The sequence below is a fragment of the Saprolegnia parasitica genome (assembly GCF_000151545.1).
Source record: "Saprolegnia parasitica CBS 223.65 unplaced genomic scaffold supercont2.7, whole genome shotgun sequence".
Lineage (NCBI taxonomy): Eukaryota > Oomycota > Saprolegniomycetes > Saprolegniales > Saprolegniaceae > Saprolegnia > Saprolegnia parasitica.
The window spans coordinates 211375-227428 of NW_012156401.1; the positions used below are offsets into that span (position 1 = coordinate 211375).

The 16054-nt window shown below is 57.5% G+C and overlaps 8 protein-coding genes across 8 annotated transcripts; 1 reads left to right on the forward strand and 7 right to left on the reverse strand.

The window, feature by feature from the left end:
* Positions 1–229: 229 nt before the first annotated feature.
* Positions 230–1604, forward strand: SPRG_02773 (hypothetical protein; the record flags this gene model as incomplete). Its single annotated transcript, XM_012341360.1, has 2 exons — positions 230–1383; positions 1440–1604. The coding sequence occupies exons 1-2, from the start codon at positions 265–267 to the stop codon at positions 1602–1604; spliced, it is 1284 nt and encodes a 427-aa protein (XP_012196750.1). The 5' UTR covers positions 230–264.
* Positions 1605–1892: 288 nt separating this feature from the next.
* On the reverse strand, positions 1893–2598 carry SPRG_02774 (hypothetical protein). Its single transcript, XM_012341361.1, has 2 exons — positions 2497–2598; positions 1893–2444 (listed from the first exon to the last, which is right to left on the reverse strand). The coding sequence occupies exons 1-2, from the start codon at positions 2563–2565 to the stop codon at positions 1938–1940; spliced, it is 576 nt and encodes a 191-aa protein (XP_012196751.1). The 5' UTR covers positions 2566–2598; the 3' UTR covers positions 1893–1937.
* A 346-nt stretch (positions 2599–2944) lies between these two features.
* SPRG_02775 (hypothetical protein) lies at positions 2945–3567 on the reverse strand. Its single transcript, XM_012341362.1, has 2 exons — positions 3550–3567; positions 2945–3498 (listed from the first exon to the last, which is right to left on the reverse strand). Exon 2 carries the CDS (start codon positions 3488–3490, stop codon positions 2984–2986), a length of 507 nt encoding a protein of 168 aa, XP_012196752.1. The 5' UTR covers positions 3491–3498; positions 3550–3567; the 3' UTR covers positions 2945–2983.
* A 1580-nt stretch (positions 3568–5147) lies between these two features.
* SPRG_02776 (hypothetical protein) lies at positions 5148–5671 on the reverse strand (the record flags this gene model as incomplete). The annotated part of the gene is made up of 1 exon (XM_012341363.1): positions 5148–5671. The coding sequence occupies exon 1, from the start codon at positions 5649–5651 to the stop codon at positions 5148–5150; it is 504 nt and encodes a 167-aa protein (XP_012196753.1). The 5' UTR covers positions 5652–5671.
* A 450-nt stretch (positions 5672–6121) lies between these two features.
* SPRG_02777 (hypothetical protein) lies at positions 6122–9445 on the reverse strand. Its single transcript, XM_012341364.1, has 2 exons — positions 7237–9445; positions 6122–7177 (listed from the first exon to the last, which is right to left on the reverse strand). Exons 1-2 carry the CDS (start codon positions 9413–9415, stop codon positions 6168–6170), a joined length of 3189 nt encoding a protein of 1062 aa, XP_012196754.1. The 5' UTR covers positions 9416–9445; the 3' UTR covers positions 6122–6167.
* Positions 9446–10659: 1214 nt separating this feature from the next.
* On the reverse strand, positions 10660–11328 carry SPRG_02778 (hypothetical protein; the record flags this gene model as incomplete). The annotated part of the gene is made up of 1 exon (XM_012341365.1): positions 10660–11328. The coding sequence occupies one exon, from the start codon at positions 11326–11328 to the stop codon at positions 10660–10662; it is 669 nt and encodes a 222-aa protein (XP_012196755.1).
* Positions 11329–11864: 536 nt separating this feature from the next.
* SPRG_02779 (hypothetical protein) lies at positions 11865–13964 on the reverse strand (the record flags this gene model as incomplete). The annotated part of the gene is made up of 2 exons (XM_012341366.1): positions 11865–12422; positions 12495–13964. The coding sequence occupies 2 exons, from the start codon at positions 13962–13964 to the stop codon at positions 11982–11984; spliced, it is 1911 nt and encodes a 636-aa protein (XP_012196756.1). The 3' UTR covers positions 11865–11981.
* Positions 13965–14404: 440 nt separating this feature from the next.
* On the reverse strand, positions 14405–15112 carry SPRG_02780 (hypothetical protein; the record flags this gene model as incomplete). The annotated part of the gene is made up of 1 exon (XM_012341367.1): positions 14405–15112. One exon carries the CDS (start codon positions 15110–15112, stop codon positions 14405–14407), a length of 708 nt encoding a protein of 235 aa, XP_012196757.1.
* Positions 15113–16054: the final 942 nt, after the last annotated feature.

Sequence of the window (16054 nt, forward strand, 5' to 3'; positions counted from 1 at the left end):
ACCTCGCGTATTTGCATTAAAATACGATCTCATAGCTTGGTGTTTGTATGGAATCAAGAAACATCCACGGAAATGGAAGAGAAGCAGGTCGGTATCGTGTGTTTTGAGTATTGTGTCATGCGTTAAACACGTTTAATACGCAAAAGAAGGCAATTTATATAAAATACACAATAAAAAGGTTGTTTAAACGCATACCGAATACGCTGGTACATCCGGATACCGCATGCGAGGATTTGATTTCGCCCATTCCAAGCGATCGCCGCGATGAGCACGGGCGTCCGACCACGCTCCGCGCAGCCTCCACAGCGAAGAGGATGGGCCCATGGAGACATCTTGGTGGAAGAGAGCGATCTCGGTGCCGATGCTGCGCCGGTGCGGCCAGCGGTGGCGGCGAAGACGGCGCTTCCGCGGCTTTACCGCGTTGTCACGTGCGCGCTCCTCTTCCTCGTGGGCACGGCTGCGCTCATGTACCGCAACCTCGAACTGCAAAGCGCGCGCGAAGACCGTCTTCTCATCGAGATCCAGCATTCCATCGCGGAGATGGACCAGATTGCAGCGGCTGCGGCCACGATGGAGGCCCACGCGCAGCGACTGGCGTCGATTGCGCAGACGCAGCTCGATGCGCAGATGCACGAGCTCACGAACGGCCGGCTCGTGACGCAGCAAGAGAAGATCCGCGCTGAAGTCGACGCGATCCACGTTGAAACCATGCAGCACATGCAGTCGATGATGGAAGCCATGGTCGAAACGACGCGCAAGGAGGCCCTCGACATGATGCTCCACCTCTCGGACGACCTCGCGCGCGATCCAATCGCACCTGTCGAGGTCGAGCCTACGAGCGATGACGAGTCGGCCTACGAGCAAGCTGTGAAGCCGACCCATGTGCCGACGCCGGCCGCGCCCGTGCCTGTCGCCCGCCCATCGAACGTGACCAAGCCCTCCCGTCCGAGCGCACTCGACATGCTCTCAACGCCTCGCTTCTGGGTCTTCTCGACGCTGTGCACGACGTGTATCGTCCTCATCGTGGTCTCGTGCATGCAGCGGCGTGCTACGTTCGTGCGCTATCGCCTCGCAACTCAGCGCTTCTTGCACCGCATTCGGCTTTGCCTCTACACGGTCTGGATTCGCATTTGCCGTGTCTTTGGCGTCGGGCGCCGCGCGTGGCACTGGCTGCTGCTCAAGAAGACGCAGCTCTCGACCGCCGTCTACTGGTCACCGACCAAGGGCGACGTGCCCCCCTCGCCGTACCACGATCGCGACCAAGGCGATGATGATGATGATGATGTGGAAGACGAAAGCGTGTACTTTTACCCGCAGACGCCCAACCCGGACCGCCAGACGCCTGGCCGCACCAACGCGCCCCGCGTGCAGTTCAGCTTTAGCGTACGTACCTACTGTGTGCTATCGGCATCGTTGTTGAGGCAGCGTGCATGGTGTAGGACGACGAAGACGACGGTCTCGATGTGACGAGCTCGTTTGGCCGGCAGTCGCACTATGTCAATGCACAGTCGTACGAAGACGTCTTGACGCCGCTGCCCGCGGCGCGACTCCCAAAAGCGGGCTTCCAGTTTGGTCAACGTGCCCATACGCAGCTCGGGCCGTAGCAGAAATGAAGATCGTCGTCTGCTGTACATGTACTGTGCATGCTCCCATCTCTCCTGACGCGTCGTGACACGAGCGTCTCATGGGTCATTGGTGGGTGCCAAAGTGCAAAGTGATTTCAAGACTGCCCTCGCCTTGCTACATGTCGTGGTAGGAGCTGTGATGGCGCGAGACCAGGCACAGAGCGTGTACGCACTATCGATGAACGAGTGCGAGCCGTGGAAAGATGGTTTGCTAGGAGACGTGAAGCGTTATAGCATCAGCCACTGCGTAAGCATGCACCGCAAAGATGAGTGGAAGAAACGACTGTTTGGGATGACGGTGAACAGAGAGACTTAGAGCTTCTTGGCCTGCGCAAGGAGCGTCGCGGCGTCGCTGACTTCAAACTTGCCGGGAGCATCGACGTTGACGGCAGCGAGGATGCCGTCCTTGACGAGGAGCGAGTAGCGCGTGCTGCGAACGCCCATGTTCTTGCCCGTCAAGTCGAAGACGAGGTCGTTGGCCTTGGTCCAGGCCGCGTCCCCGTCGCTGATCATGCGGATCTTGCCCGTCGCGTTGAGCGAGCGACCCCACGCGCCCATGACGAACGGGTCGTTGACCGCAATGCACCAAATCTCGTCGACCCCCGCGGCCACAAAGTCCTTGTGGTGGTCGAGGAACGCCGGAAAGTGCGACTCGGAGCACGTCGGCGTGAAGGCGCCGGGGAGGCCAAAGATGGCCACCGTCTTGCTCTTCGAGGCCGCTTGGAGGTCGATGGGGCTAGCGCCAATGGCATAGCCCTCGCCTTCAAGCAACCGGTGCTCCGTGAGCGTCGTCGCCGGCAGCTTCGCGCCGACAGTGAGCTATGATCAGGATACGTGCATGAGGCCATGCGACGACTGTCATCGGTCATACCTTGGTCGACGTGCTAGCAGCGCGGGTCATGGTGCGGAGGGCAGGCGTGTGGCGGAGGCGCTGGAGCATGATGAGCGGCTCAGAGCAAGCGATGGAATGACCGGATTTGGATATGCGCCCGATCCGATTGGCTTCATTTTGACCAATGGCATCGCGCGGTCTGGGATCCAACCGTTGCATAAAAGGACGGCTTTCTAACCGTAACCGGGTCACACCTTCAACGCTGCCTTCAACCGAGCGTCCGACACAGGTCAGCTCGTTAGCAAGGGCCCGAGGCGCTGCAATTGGGCTTAGTCTGCATCATGTACACGCCTTCAATATGGCATACGCCACGTTACGATGGCTGGGTTATCGCCGTAGGCGGGCAACCACCCCTCCTTGACTCGCCGCAGGCATCAAACTGACGTTCTGTTCGCGGTTGCGGGGCGTGAGCCAAAGAATCCAAGCATCGTGCAAGAAATGAATGTCAATTTACAGGTAGTTTTGCTTACTCGCCGCGGACCTGCGCCAAGATGGTCTCGGCGTTGCTGACCTTGAAGGCGCCGCCGACTTCGAGGTTGAGTTCCTTGATAATGCCGTCCTTGACGAGCATCGAGTAGCGGGCGGCGCGGAGGCCGAGGCCGCGGCCCGTCATGTTGAGCTCGAGGCCCGTGGCCTTGGTGAAGACGGCGTCGCCGTCGGCGATCATGCGGATCTTGCCGGCCGTGCCGAGCTCCTTGCCCCACGCGCCCATGACAAAGGCATCGTTGACGCTGAGGCACCAGATCTCGTCGACGCCAGCGGCCTTAAACTCGTCGGCAAGCGCGACAAAGCCGGGCGCGTGCTGCGCCGAGCACGTCGGGGTGAACGCCCCCGGCACGGCAAAGATGACAATCGTCTTGTCGGCCGCGGCTTCCTGGACCTTGATCTGGTTGGGGCCGATCGCGCACGTGCCCTCGACAGCGTTGTACTCGCCGAGCGTCACGGCAGGGAGCTGGTCACCAATAGCAATCATTTGAACGTCTAATACAAGCAGGAGGTTAGCGACCGTGCATCCTGGAGGCGGAGGCGTACTGGGCGCGAGATGGAAGATCTGAAAATGACATGGTACGAACACCACAGCACAATTTTGCTGAAGCTTCGCGACCGAAGCGGGGCATGTGTAACGTAATCTCGCGAATCATCGGCGCCTGATATGAAATGCGGTCATAAATACGTGGCAGTCGTAGCGACGATGAGTTGAGCGGGGCAAATTGGCAATCCCACCACATGGCACGATCACGCATTTCACTACCGTATGTCATCGTTGCTGGCCTCTGCGGATGCAACACACGAGGACGACGGCAGCACCGAGCGCGTCGTCGTCGTCAAGGCACCCGAACGAGGTGGTGTCCCGTTCCATAGGAGCACCGCATCCCATACCGCGTGTGCATAGTTATAGCGTCACGACGACTCGAAGAAATCGGCGACGTCCCGAAGCTTCATCCCACTATTGCCGCTTGAAAAATGACAGCGTCACAGAAATCTGCCGTGAAAATGATGTCAACATCCGAGCTTGGGAAGCCCTCTCGTGCCTATTATAGTGTCCGCCTACGTAGTGTAAACGACCTGCTCTCGATCGAGAGAGCCTTGTGCAATACTCTACAAGGCTACGACGCCGTCGCCGCGCCGTACTCGGACCACACGTCGTCCATTGATTTATGCCCTCTGGCCGATCCTACGCGCTTGCGTCTGGTATTGTCTTTGGCTCGAACGCAACAACCGCGTCTTCCGCACAACGCTGACGAAACTTTCCGCTGCTGCGCTAGCGATCCAGGCAGCTACTATCACACGACTGCATGTCCGGCACTTGGCTCGTCGCGCTGTGGTGTCATCGCTTGGCGCGTCGCTCAACGCTCTTGGAGATGACCCTTGTGGTTACCTTGTCCCTCGCACAATCCCGCATCATGACCACTGACGCTGCTCACTTGACGCACCGGCCACGCCTCCTGCTCGCATCAGGAAGCCCACTAGATCTTTATAATTGCATGTGATAACTTATTTCAACAACGATACTGTACTAGTCACTGTACTAGTCGTGGATACATCGAAACGGAGCTACTACCGGTATCTGGATACGGCTTGCTCGATGGTGCTGTGCACGAGGGAACTGTCGCCGGCTCGGAATACAATGCACGACAAGCCAGGGCAACGCGTCGTAGTCGTTGGAAGCTGTCGGTACCAGCATCAGCTTTGACAACTTTGGGTGCGAACCCGTGCCACGCTGGCAGGGCACAGGTTGAGCTCATGGGTTGAGATCGAGAGCTGGAAGGCAGAGTGCCGCCAAAGTGACGCAAAAGCGCGCATGATGAGAGCATGCGCAGGCCGAATGAAATTGGCCATATCGATAGCCGAGAGAGCCAACGTTTGATGCGCCTCTTCCGGCACTTGAAGGCGTGCGAGACGGTCTAAAACGCTGTCGAAGGTCGCACTCTTAGGTGCAGAAGCATCGTCGGGCCCAGTGGTAGAGCTTGTCGTTTACGCAAGACGTCAGCATACAACGACGACGCCAACGACGACGCAAGCACCTCCATCACTCCAAGGCAGCCTCTCCGTCAAGTCGGCACAAAACGCGTACTACACATCGAGAGACGCATCTGTCTACATGTTTATAAGCTTATTGGCAGTGTGCATTAGCCCCGGAGCTGTGCGAGGATCGTGTCGGCGCCGCTCACCTTGTACGCCGGGCCGTCTTCCAGGTTGAGCGTCGTCACGACACCGTCCTTGACGAGCATCGAGTAGCGGGCGCTGCGCACGCCAAATCCTTTGCCCGTAAAATCGAGCGAGAGCCCCGTGGCCTTTATAAACGAGGCGTCGCCGTCCGCGACCATGCGGATCTTGCCGGTCGTCCCGAGCTCCTTGCCCCACGCGCCAAGCACAAACGCGTCGTTTGTGCTCGTGCACCAGATCTCGTCCACGCCCGCAGCCTTTAGCTCGTCCGCATGCGCCAAATAGCTAGGGACGTGCTCGGACGTACACGTGGGCGTGAAAGCGCCGGGTAAGCCGAACACGACGATCGTCTTGCCGGCCGCAGCCTCAAGCGCGTTGAACGCGTCGGGCCCGATAGCACACGTGCCTTCGACCAGCACGTACTCGTACAAGGTGACGTCCGGAAGCTTATCGCCGACTGCAATCATGTTGTAATGGATAAATGACTTCTGTCAAGCGAACGAGGCCGCATTGCCGGTAGAATGTCATTGTAGAACAACTTTCTATAGAAAAGTTGTTTGGAAAATCATGTCAGCCAATCACAGAGCGCGATTGCGGCGCCAACGCACACGATTGGTCCAAGAATCGGTGGAACCGATCTTGCAAAGCGCCAACGACCACACATTGTTCGCTGCCGCCGCCTCAATCTGTAAACGTTTATTGGTGTTGGCTAAGCCGTTGTGCCCACACTAAATGAATGCACTGCTCGTTTTAAGTGTACTCTGTAGATAGGCATTTCGTAGGTCTCGGATCCGTGTGCAGATTGCTCCACGCGGCTCACCCCACTTTTCTGTCTCGAACCAACCTACCTTCTTTCTTCCACTTGGCGTTGTTCACTGCATCAGCGTGTAGCGTCGACTCTCCTCGATCTCACCGGTTCGTATATACAACAATATGGAAGGGAACAACGTGGAGTATAGTGTTGGAAAGGGTTTAGTCGGTCTCTAAATATGGGGCACCCACGACATGTCTTTGGCCTTGATCTTCTCAAACACAAACGACTCCATGCCGTTCATGTCGGTCTCGTCCTTGCTGTTGAGGTACTTGATGAAGAAAAAGTAGTGCCATAGATTGTGCTTGGTCTCGGTATGGCGCGCAAAGCTGTTCATGATCCCGGCCTCCATGCCTTGGGCTTCAATCACCGCGCGCGGCCGGTTGCACACGAGGCACTGCGTCCGGCGGAGCATGAGCTTGTTCTCGGACGCTTCGCGGACAGCAGTGAACGCATCGATAATGATACCTTGGATGAGGTTCAAGATGAGCGTGATCACCACGATGAAAAACGCGAGCTCGTAAAAGACGCGGCCAAAGTACCGGCCCTTCTCGTTGTAGTTCATCGGCACGTCCGAGAGGTAGTCGCCAATGCCGCCGCCATTCAGAAGACCGCTGTGGAGGTACGTCATGACGCAGTGCATGAGCGTCGAGCACTGGTTGGCGTCGTCGCCGCCGCTCGAGAGCTCGGGCTGGAAGAAATAATACCCGAGGAGCGCGAAGAAGTAGATGACGACGCCGCCAAACGCCGCCGTGATCGCGAGCTTGCCCATGTTCATGTTCATGGCTTTCACGACAAACTTGAGGCCGAAATGGAGGTTGATGAGGTCGGCGAGCGGCACGCCATAGTACAGAAAGTACCGCGTCTCGTCGACGAGCCCGAGGATCGCGCACGCCGTAAAGACGGCAAAGCGAACTACGTTCTCGGAAAAGAGCGTGTCGTACAGCACGTTGTACCAAAAGTACACCTTGGGCAGGAGCTGGTCGCCCCGCGTCGTCATGCGCACTTGCTTGTACGTGATCTCTTGGTTCACGCTGAAGCGCATGATCTCCGCGTACTTGCGAAGGCCCGAGAGCGTCGAGAAGAAGAGGAGAAGGAACGCGCCGAGCCCGAGCACGACCGTGTTGAACGCGGTCCAGCCATACACCCACACGATGAGCGAGTACGTCCACGCAATAAGTTCTACGATCCAAAACAAATGAGAAAAATATGAAAAATCGCCGACAAGAGACAAGATGTACCCAAGTAAAAGATAGGGTCCTGGAACGCTTCCCACTTGCGGTCGTGGATCGTCTTGGGCGACCGAAACTTGAGTTTCGTGATCGAGAGCTGCTGCTTGCAATAGTGAAAGTTGAACGTCCGCATGAGGTAGTAGACAAACAGGACCGCCGAGAGACCGCAGTAGACGCTGCCGAGGATCGTCACGTACGGGTACTTGGTCGTTTTGTCAATGCGCAGCATCAACAAGAGCACAAAGTTGATGTAAAAGCAGAGCGCCAGCAGTCGCGTCCGGAGCCACATTTGCCACGAGCTCATGAGCGAGTAGAGCGTGAGGCGCTTGAGGTGCTTGACGACCTTGAGCTCCTCTTCCGTGTCGCGCGCTTGCTCGGACAAGAGGACGTCCATCGCATGCTCACCGCCAATGTCCATTGCATCGAGCAAGTCGTTCTGGAGCTGCTCGTCAAAGTACATGGCGTCGTGTGGCTTGACAAAGTAGACGGTCGAGTGCTTTCCGTAGCGAAGAATCTCGACCGAAATGAGCTGCGCGTTGAAGAAGCGCTGGGCCGACTGCGCCTTGTACGTGGCGACCGCCGACTCCCACAACGCGCGAAAGCCCTGCACGGACCGCGTGTCAAACGACCGGAGCGCACGGTTGGCTACCAGCACCGTCTTGATGGCCGTTGCGAGCGTGCTGACATCTGACTCGGACTCGGACCGCTTGAGCATACCGAGGACCGCCGAGTTGAGCTTCGCGCGCATGTGCACCTCAAACGCCATCCGGTCTTCGGCGTCGTCGGCCTCGTCGAGCTCGTCCTGGTCGGCGTCGGCGCTGAGCGCGTGCGGTGACGACGCGGTGCCCGAGGGGTCGCCGCTGCCAGACGCTTGCTCAAGGCTCATGATGCGGACGACGAGCCGCGTGAGGTTCATTGCCTTCTTGTACATTGGCGCGCGGTGAATATCGTGCTTGGCAAAGTCCAGCGGGCTCCCAAACTGCTCGAGGAGCGCCTTGTGGTACAATTGGAGGCGTAGGACAACCACGTCGGCGCTAAAGGCTTGCGCGATCGTGGCTTGCGTCGATTGGTCGGTCCGGCCTTCCATGAGCGAGAGGAGGAGCTCGGTCGCGGCTTGGTGGATCGTCATGTCCACGGCTTGGTCGTTCATGAGCAATTTGCAACAGAGCGCCGTCGCGTTCGAGTTGACAATCAGTTCTTGGTTGACCTTATTCGGGCCCTGGCACGCTTCGGTGATGGCGGCCATGCACTTGAGCAAGGCGGGGTTGTTGAGCGAGATGCTGATCGCTGCACCCATGGCGTCGACGACCGCCAAGAGAATCCGCTTGCCGTCAACCTCGAGCGACACGACGCTCTGCCACATCTCGTGGTGGTTCTCGCACAACAACTGCACGATCGAGAGCGCGCGGTTCTGGTAGTGCGTCAATAAGGCCGGCGAGAGCGAGCTGTCGGCCATCGCAACATAGCGGAGGAGGAACCGGATGAAAAGGTCCTTTCGGTCGACGTCGGCGGTCGCCTTGTCGTTGTCGTCGTCGTAGTCGACGGAGCACACGGCCGCGAGGAGCGCGTTCTGGGCGGGCTCAAACCCACCCGCGATGAACTCGTGGATGAGGTCGAGCAGCTGCAGCTCGGTGCCTTCGATGCTTAGATACTTCTTGGCCACGTCGAGGACGGTCTTGGTCGTCTTGCCATCGCGCAGAGGGCGTCGGCGCGGTAGCGCGTGCATGATGAGCTCGGCGACCGACGCTTCGACCGCGAGCTTTTGCGTATGGCGCCACTCTTGGCGGGCGTAAATGAGGAGGCGGCTCGTGTTCTCTTCTTCAAACGAGACGGCCCAGCTCTTGGCGGGCGGCAGGAGCATCGAATCGTCGGCGACCGAGACCGAGCGCAGCCGCGCGTCTTCCTCGTCGCCGCTGTCGTCAATGTCAAAGTCGCGGACCGACTCGGGCACCGGGCCCACGTCGGACGGCGCCGACTTGAGCCGCTGGATCTCGCGCTTGAGCAAGTCGGAGGCCGTGAACCGCTTCTTCTTGAGCAGCTGCATGATGTTCTTGAGCGCGCCCGTGCTGACGTACTCGCTGAGCTTGGCGAGCATTGCCTCGTCCTCGCTGAGCCGGCTCGGGCTCGCGACCGACCGCGCGTACGTCCCGTAGCTGACGGGCGGCTGCCCGTACATGCCACCTGCCATGCTCGAAATCTCGAAATGACCACTGACAACCCGTGTCTCTCTTTTAAATGCCGTGCATGTATACTAGATAATTGTAGGTGAAATAAAATGGTAATAAAATATCACCTCGCCTATCACTTGGCTGGAGCAACTCCATGTCCCATCCACTGACGTCCGACATCCTCTCTCCATGAGCTCTCTCCATGGTACATAAGGGAATTCCCTTGATGGTCCACATGTATGTATTAGAGCTCGACTCGTGCAAGGTAGTTCGGTATGTGCATGCCTCGGGTAGCGAGTGCACGACGGTCGCAATGTGAATTATTTCATCTTTTTTTACATTTTTTTCAAAAGAAATGCTGAGGTCGCCAGCAACGTCCCGTGCAAAACCCAAGCATTGCCATCGGAAGGGATCGAGAAGTGAGTGCTAGGATCACAATAATTGTAGTATTACCTCATGGGTAGCACAGAACTCTCGCATTGACGCATGCGTCGGCGTGGTGCATTACCCTTACGGCCATCTTTTGGTGAATATTCCAGAATGGCACTTCGCGCAAGTGGTCGGAGCGCCGAGATGTACCCCTTGATTCGTGATCCAAGCGAGGCATGACGACGCGACGCAGCTGCATTATGCAGCTGTGAAGATGCGGCGCTGTCAGCAGAAGATTACAAAGGTATATGCAGGCTGCATATACCTTTGTAATCTTCTGCTGACAGCGCCGCATCTTCATCATCCAGGCTTCCTATTAATAGCTGCGGACCGCGACGTCTCTTTTTTGCACATCGATCGAACTCATCGAACGCGTAGGTTTGTCTTCTCGGCGATTTGATTGGTCAGCGATTGTACTATCCGGATACATATATACACTTTGGGTGGACCGAACGGTCGACGTCAGTTTCACGGTTTCCTCGTCCACTTGTTTTTGAACGTTCGTGTAACGCTTGGCATGACGTGGCATTGGGAAATGGACTATGCGACAGACCACTTTACGTCGACGCGATGCTCAAACGACCGATGCGCGTCAAGTGATGTGTCGTTGGCGCACCGTACGACGAGCAGGGCATCCACTGCGCCGTTAGCCCACGGTTCAACAAGCGCATGCTCGCTGCTGTCCTTGATGTCGCAGGTGGACCTCTTCCACATACCGACACGCTTCGCCCTGCTCAACGTGCCAATGTACTGGAGATATTCCCGCTTCTTCGAACGACACACAAAGAAACAAGAACGGGTTTATGTTTTACAATCTCAGCATTGTGTGCGCTGCTTAGGCGCGCGCCGTGCAGACAACCTGTCGATTTTCAATCGCATACGCGTGGCAGTTGTCGTCGTCCTGCAGCTTGGCGGCGAACGGAAGCGACGTGACGCTGCCTTCACCGCAGCCCAGCGGCTCCTTGAGAATGCACGTGGCGTCGGCGCCATCGGCCTGGCCAAACGAGTCGCGCTCGATCGACGCGCAAAGGTCGCCGAGGTTCTTGCCTTCGGTGAGAAAGCACGAGCGGAGGTTGTCACGATCACGAATGATCTGCGGCACAAAGTACCCGCGGAGCTCGGTGAGGTTATGCGCCTTGTAGCCGTCGAGCGTGAGCGGCTCAATCTCCTGCGGGCCACCTGGGCCGATGCGGCGGTACCCGTAGAAGCACTCGTCGCAGTTGTACACGTTGTCGCTACCGATCGTCTTGGCTGTCGCCGCGTACTTGCGGCAGCGAAAGACGTTGATGCCGAGGATCACGTCCGGCTTGGTCGTGCAGCGCGAGTACGTGTCGTACTGCGGCCCGGCAATGTCCCACGTGTTGGACGCGCACGTCGGGAGGTTCTCGAACGCGACCCGCGTGTACTGGAGCGTGTGCTCGTCGTTGGGAAGGATGACCGAGTTGTTGGTGGCAGCGGCGGCCGTCGCGAGAAGCGAAGCGAGAAGGAGTGTCGGGGCGTGCATGTTGGTCGAGGACGTCGAATGGAAAAGTGAGTTCTATGAATGCATTCGATCGAGGATATACCAGCGTGCATGGAGGGCATAGCCGCTTGCTGCTTTGGCATTCCATAGAAGTCGGGTCTGGGACAGCGTGGCTGTCGCACCCAAATAGCGCTGTGCATCCATACTTCAAGTTGTACTTGAAAAGGTGTGTGTGGTCTTGCATATGCCTAATGCATCAAATGCCTGTACAGAGAACTCCTGTTCCTATGAGCTATCGATATAAGCTTGTACTAGTACTTGTACAGAAAACCTAGAGAAATCTAAGGAAAACACCTCCACAACTTTACACTCCAGTGATCATCACGCTGTCAGCGACATTCTGTGACTGACGCGGTTTTGAACGCACCAAATCGATGATGCGTTCGTGCTGTACAGTCTGCCATACGAGAGATGGGCACGCGTTTGTGTGTGCGACAAGCTGACCAAGCAAGGACACAGCTTACGGCGGCATGCCCGTATGTTGGCGTGTATGCGCGGAATGGGATCCCATGAGGTTGATTGTCTTGATCACGTGCTGTCGCAATCCAACGACAACACGGCTGTGATTGCTCCGATCGCATCTTGACATTATTGTCTATAAAATGTGATTCTATGGAGTTGCCGTGTCGTTCAACTTAAACACTTGAGAGGTAGGTGTCGAGGATCAGTTCTTGCGCCGCGGTGAGCTGGCCTCGTTTCTCCAACTTTGCTAGCGTCTGCTGAAACTTGGGCCTGGCGCGCCGCGTCGATGCAAGCGCGTCGGCAGCTTCAAAGCGTCGTGAGCCGATCGTCAGCAAGAGCAAGTGGGCTGCGGCCTCGTCGTAGTAGTCAACATCACTTTTGTGGAGTTGCAGCGCGTAGTCGAGGTAGGCGTCGTGCAGTGGGCGTGGCAGCGGCGTCGCACGCAGTGACCACAAGGCGACCGGTAGCCCGCGTTCGTATTTGAATCGTTGCACGAGCGGTGCCACGTCGATCGTCATGACGACGATATTGTCGACGACATCGGCCGGCAGACGCGCCGACAGAAGAGCGCGCGTACTCGGCGCCAGGTCGTTTTCATAGAGCCACGCCGCGAGCTGGATACCGTCCACAGGCATTCAATTCCATTTCAGTGCGCTGGTCCACCAACGAGATGCCATCTCGTACACGTCGCGCTCACACGACGGCGTGTCAGCACGGATGCCTTCAAGGACCTTGCGCCAGAACGAACCGGACGTCTGAACGTCCAGGCGGCTAAAAGCGTCCGTCATGGCCGGCAAGCCAAAGCGGCGGACGACCGAGACCACCCACGGCACGATAGCGACATCGTGCTCGTCCCATCGCATGCCGCTCAGATAGTCCGCCATGAGCGTGCGGTCGCCATAGTCAAAGAGAACGTTTGCCATGCCCAACCGACTCGAGCGATTGAGCTGCGCCGGACCGGGCTCGGCACCAGTGAAGAAGCGCACAGCGGCTTCAAAGAGCGCTTGGGTAGACCCGAACCCAAAGTCGTCCGAGCACGACCCGTCGACGTGATCACGCAGCAAAGCGACGGTGCGGACAAGACCGAGCAGCGTCAAGCGGAGCGCTTTGGGCCAAAAGACGAGGCAAACCGGGTGATAGCCGTCATCGACAATGTCGATCGCCTCTTCCTCGATAAAGTACGCGATCGGGCGAAAGCGCCACGCGGCTTGAAGACGCGATGGCGTCGCGCACTGCGGATGGAAGATGTCGGGTAGCTTCCGCATGGTCTTCCCGCGGTCCGAGCCATTGTTCTCTACCCATCGGCCCTTGGCTGTCCCCATGGGCGGGACCCAACGCTCGTTCAGCGTCGCATCGCTCACCGTGATGAACGCCATGTCAAAGATTTCCGCCGCAAGAAGCCAGTCGACGACCGCCTTGTCACGACCCGTCAGCGTTGCATACTGTGGCGCGGCGGTCCGCGTTTCAAGCTCGACGTGGACGACGCAGTACTCTTGCTCGCCCAGCATCTCGATCGCGTCGTCAATGTCGGCCTTGGACGGCAGCGGCGGGGGCGCGAAACACAAGTTGTCACCTTCATAGTAGTCCTCGTAGCTCACGCGGTGCACAAAGATGCCGCGGGTGCCCGATGTGATCGGTGCGACCGCGACGTGGCACGTGTTGAAGAAGACGACCGAGTGTCCGTCAAGAGTCTCGTACGTCTTCGTCTGGTCTTCGTACGTGATGGTGACGGCGCCGCCAATGCAGTCGGACGGCACAAAGTAGAGCAGCGTCGCAAACATTCCCGGTGTCGAAGCAGGAGTCGGCACCAGCGCCGACGCCGACCCGACGCCATCAATCGCGAAATGCGCAAAGTCGTAGGCATAGCGCGCGTCGAGCTTCAATCCACAGACAATGTCGCAGTAATCATGACTGCTTTGATCGACGTACATGCTTGATGTGATGGCCGACGGCGGGAGCAAGAGCGTCGCTTTGTCGGGGCTAGCTTCCAGCAAGGACGCCGCCTGCGCCGGCGCCAGCGGCCAGACGACGTCGACGCCATGGATTGCCATACGCTCGGAGCCATCGTACCACAGATCTTCTTTCTCGTCGTGGTAGCAGTGAGGTATCATGACAACCTCCACGAGGCTGCGGAGATTGCCGCTCGTGTCGGACATGCGCGATAATGCAAACTGACATGACAGCTTAATGATGTCATATCAAAGCATCATTACACACTGTAGATTGTAATGCTACTTGCTGTATAAAACAGTGAAGAAAACAAGGAATGCTGTACATTTGTGTACCGGCTCCATCGTGTGAGTGATGGTGCAGGTATAGAGTGCTGGTTCTCTTCAAAGGTCGGAACGTGTGCGCATCCTGCCTCTCCCCGCTCGACTCGCTGCGGCTTTCCGTGCGGCGCAGCGCGCTCCGACCAAAAACACAAACCGTCGAGGCATGACATTTGTCGCCTCTTGCAATTGCCAGTGAGGCTCGATACGAGACCCTTGACAAACCGGCGCGTCCACCTTACCCTGGACGACGCCATGTTCGCAGACGCCGATTCCACAACAACGATAGCGAGTTTTAAAATACAAGACTTGCTATTCAATGACAGTTACTTGCGCGTCTTGCACGCGATCTTGTTGTTGACGATTGCGTACTCGTGGCAGTTGTCGTCGTCCTTGAGCTTGCCGTCGAACGGCAGCGACTTGCGAATGTGGCCCGACGACGTCTTGATCTCGTGCTTGAGAATGCACGTGGCGTCAGCGCCATCGGCCTGGCCAAACGACTGGCGGTGGATCGACTCGCAGAGGTCGCCGAGGTTCTTGCCTTCGGTGAGAAAGCACGAGCGGAGGTAGTTGCGGTCGCCGATGCGCTGCGGCACAAAGTACCCGCGAAGCCCGGTGAGGTTATGCGCCTTGTAGCCGTCGAGCGTGAGCGGCTCAATCTCCTGCGGGCCACCTGGGCCGATGCGGCGGTACCCGTAGAAGCACTCGTCGCAGTTGTACACGTTGTCGCTGCCCTTGATGATCTGGCCGTTGGCGTCGCGGCCCTTGGGCGTCTTCTTCGCTGTCGCCGCGTACTTGCGGCAGCGAAAGACGTTGATGCCGAGGATCACGTCCGGCTTGGTCGTGCAGCGCGAGTACGTGTCGTACTGCGGCCCGGCAATGTCCCACGTGTTGGACGCGCACGTCGGGAGGTTCTCGAACGCGACCCGCGTGTACTGGAGCGTGTGCTCGTCGTTGGGAAGGATGACCGAGTTGTTGGTGGCAGCGGCGGCCGTCGCGAGCAGCGAAGCGAGAAGGAGTGTCGGGGCGTGCATGTTGGTGGAGGACGTCGAATGGAAAAGTGTGATGTATCGATTCAGTGATGCGGTACACAGTGCGATGCCTGCAGCGCTGCTTGCTGCTTTGACATTCAAAGGAAGTCGACTTGCGACAAGGGACACATTGCCTCGTTCGATGGAACTGTAGTCGCCAGGAGTCATCACCAGCGATCGTGTCCGTACGCTATGGAAAATCAGATGGGTGGCTGGACGTTCGTGCATGAACTGCACCGGATATTTACATTTTTTGAAACCCAAACAGATGGAGTAGAAATATCTATAATATATTTGTAGACACCCTGGTGTGAGTTATCATCTACATTTTGGCTATGCAAACAGTGTATTTTGCCAAGTGTCGCTCATTTATGCGTACACTAAACCCTCTAACGCCTGAGTGAATCGTCGTTTGGGGCGAGGCTTAGACCTGAGGGAGATGAGTGTACACTGATGATTGTACCGGTATCTACGAGCGTCTAACGACGATCGCACCCCGAGTACTGAATGCATGATATCGGATCGTCTGTATTGCTGGTCTCATTTTTCCCAATCTTCTGCAGCAATTTGTCAACATTTCGACTGTACCAAATAAACGTCCAGCCACCCATCTGATTTTCCATAGCGTACGGACACGATCGCTGGTGATGACTCCTGGCGACTACAGTTCCATCGAACGAGGCAATGTGTCCCTTGTCGCAAGTCGACTTCCTTTGAATGTCAAAGCAGCAAGCAGCGCTGCAGGCATCGCACTGTGTACCGCATCACTGAATCGATACATCACACTTTTCCATTCGACGTCCTCCACCAACATGCACGCCCCGACACTCCTTCTCGCTTCGCTGCTCGCGACGGCCGCCGCTGCCGCCAACAACTCGGTCATCCTTCCCAACGACGAGCACACGCTCCAGTACACGCGGGTCGCGTTCGAGAACCTCCCGACGT

Excerpts from the sequence above, each read along its gene's own strand:
- SPRG_02774 (XM_012341361.1), bottom strand. The coding sequence starts at position 2,565 with ATGCTCCAGCGCCTCCGCCACACGCCTGCCCTCCGCACCATGACCCGC. Across the intron at positions 2,445-2,496 it reads CTGCTAGCACGTCGACCAAG|CTCACTGTCGGCGCGAAGCT; the intron begins GTATGACCGATG and ends TCCTGATCATAG.
- SPRG_02775 (XM_012341362.1), bottom strand. The coding sequence starts at position 3,490 with ATGATTGCTATTGGTGACCAGCTCCCTGCCGTGACGCTCGGCGAGTAC.
- SPRG_02777 (XM_012341364.1), bottom strand. The coding sequence starts at position 9,415 with ATGGCAGGTGGCATGTACGGGCAGCCGCCCGTCAGCTACGGGACGTAC. Across the intron at positions 7,178-7,236 it reads GGACCCTATCTTTTACTTGG|AACTTATTGCGTGGACGTAC; the intron begins GTACATCTTGTC and ends TTTGGATCGTAG.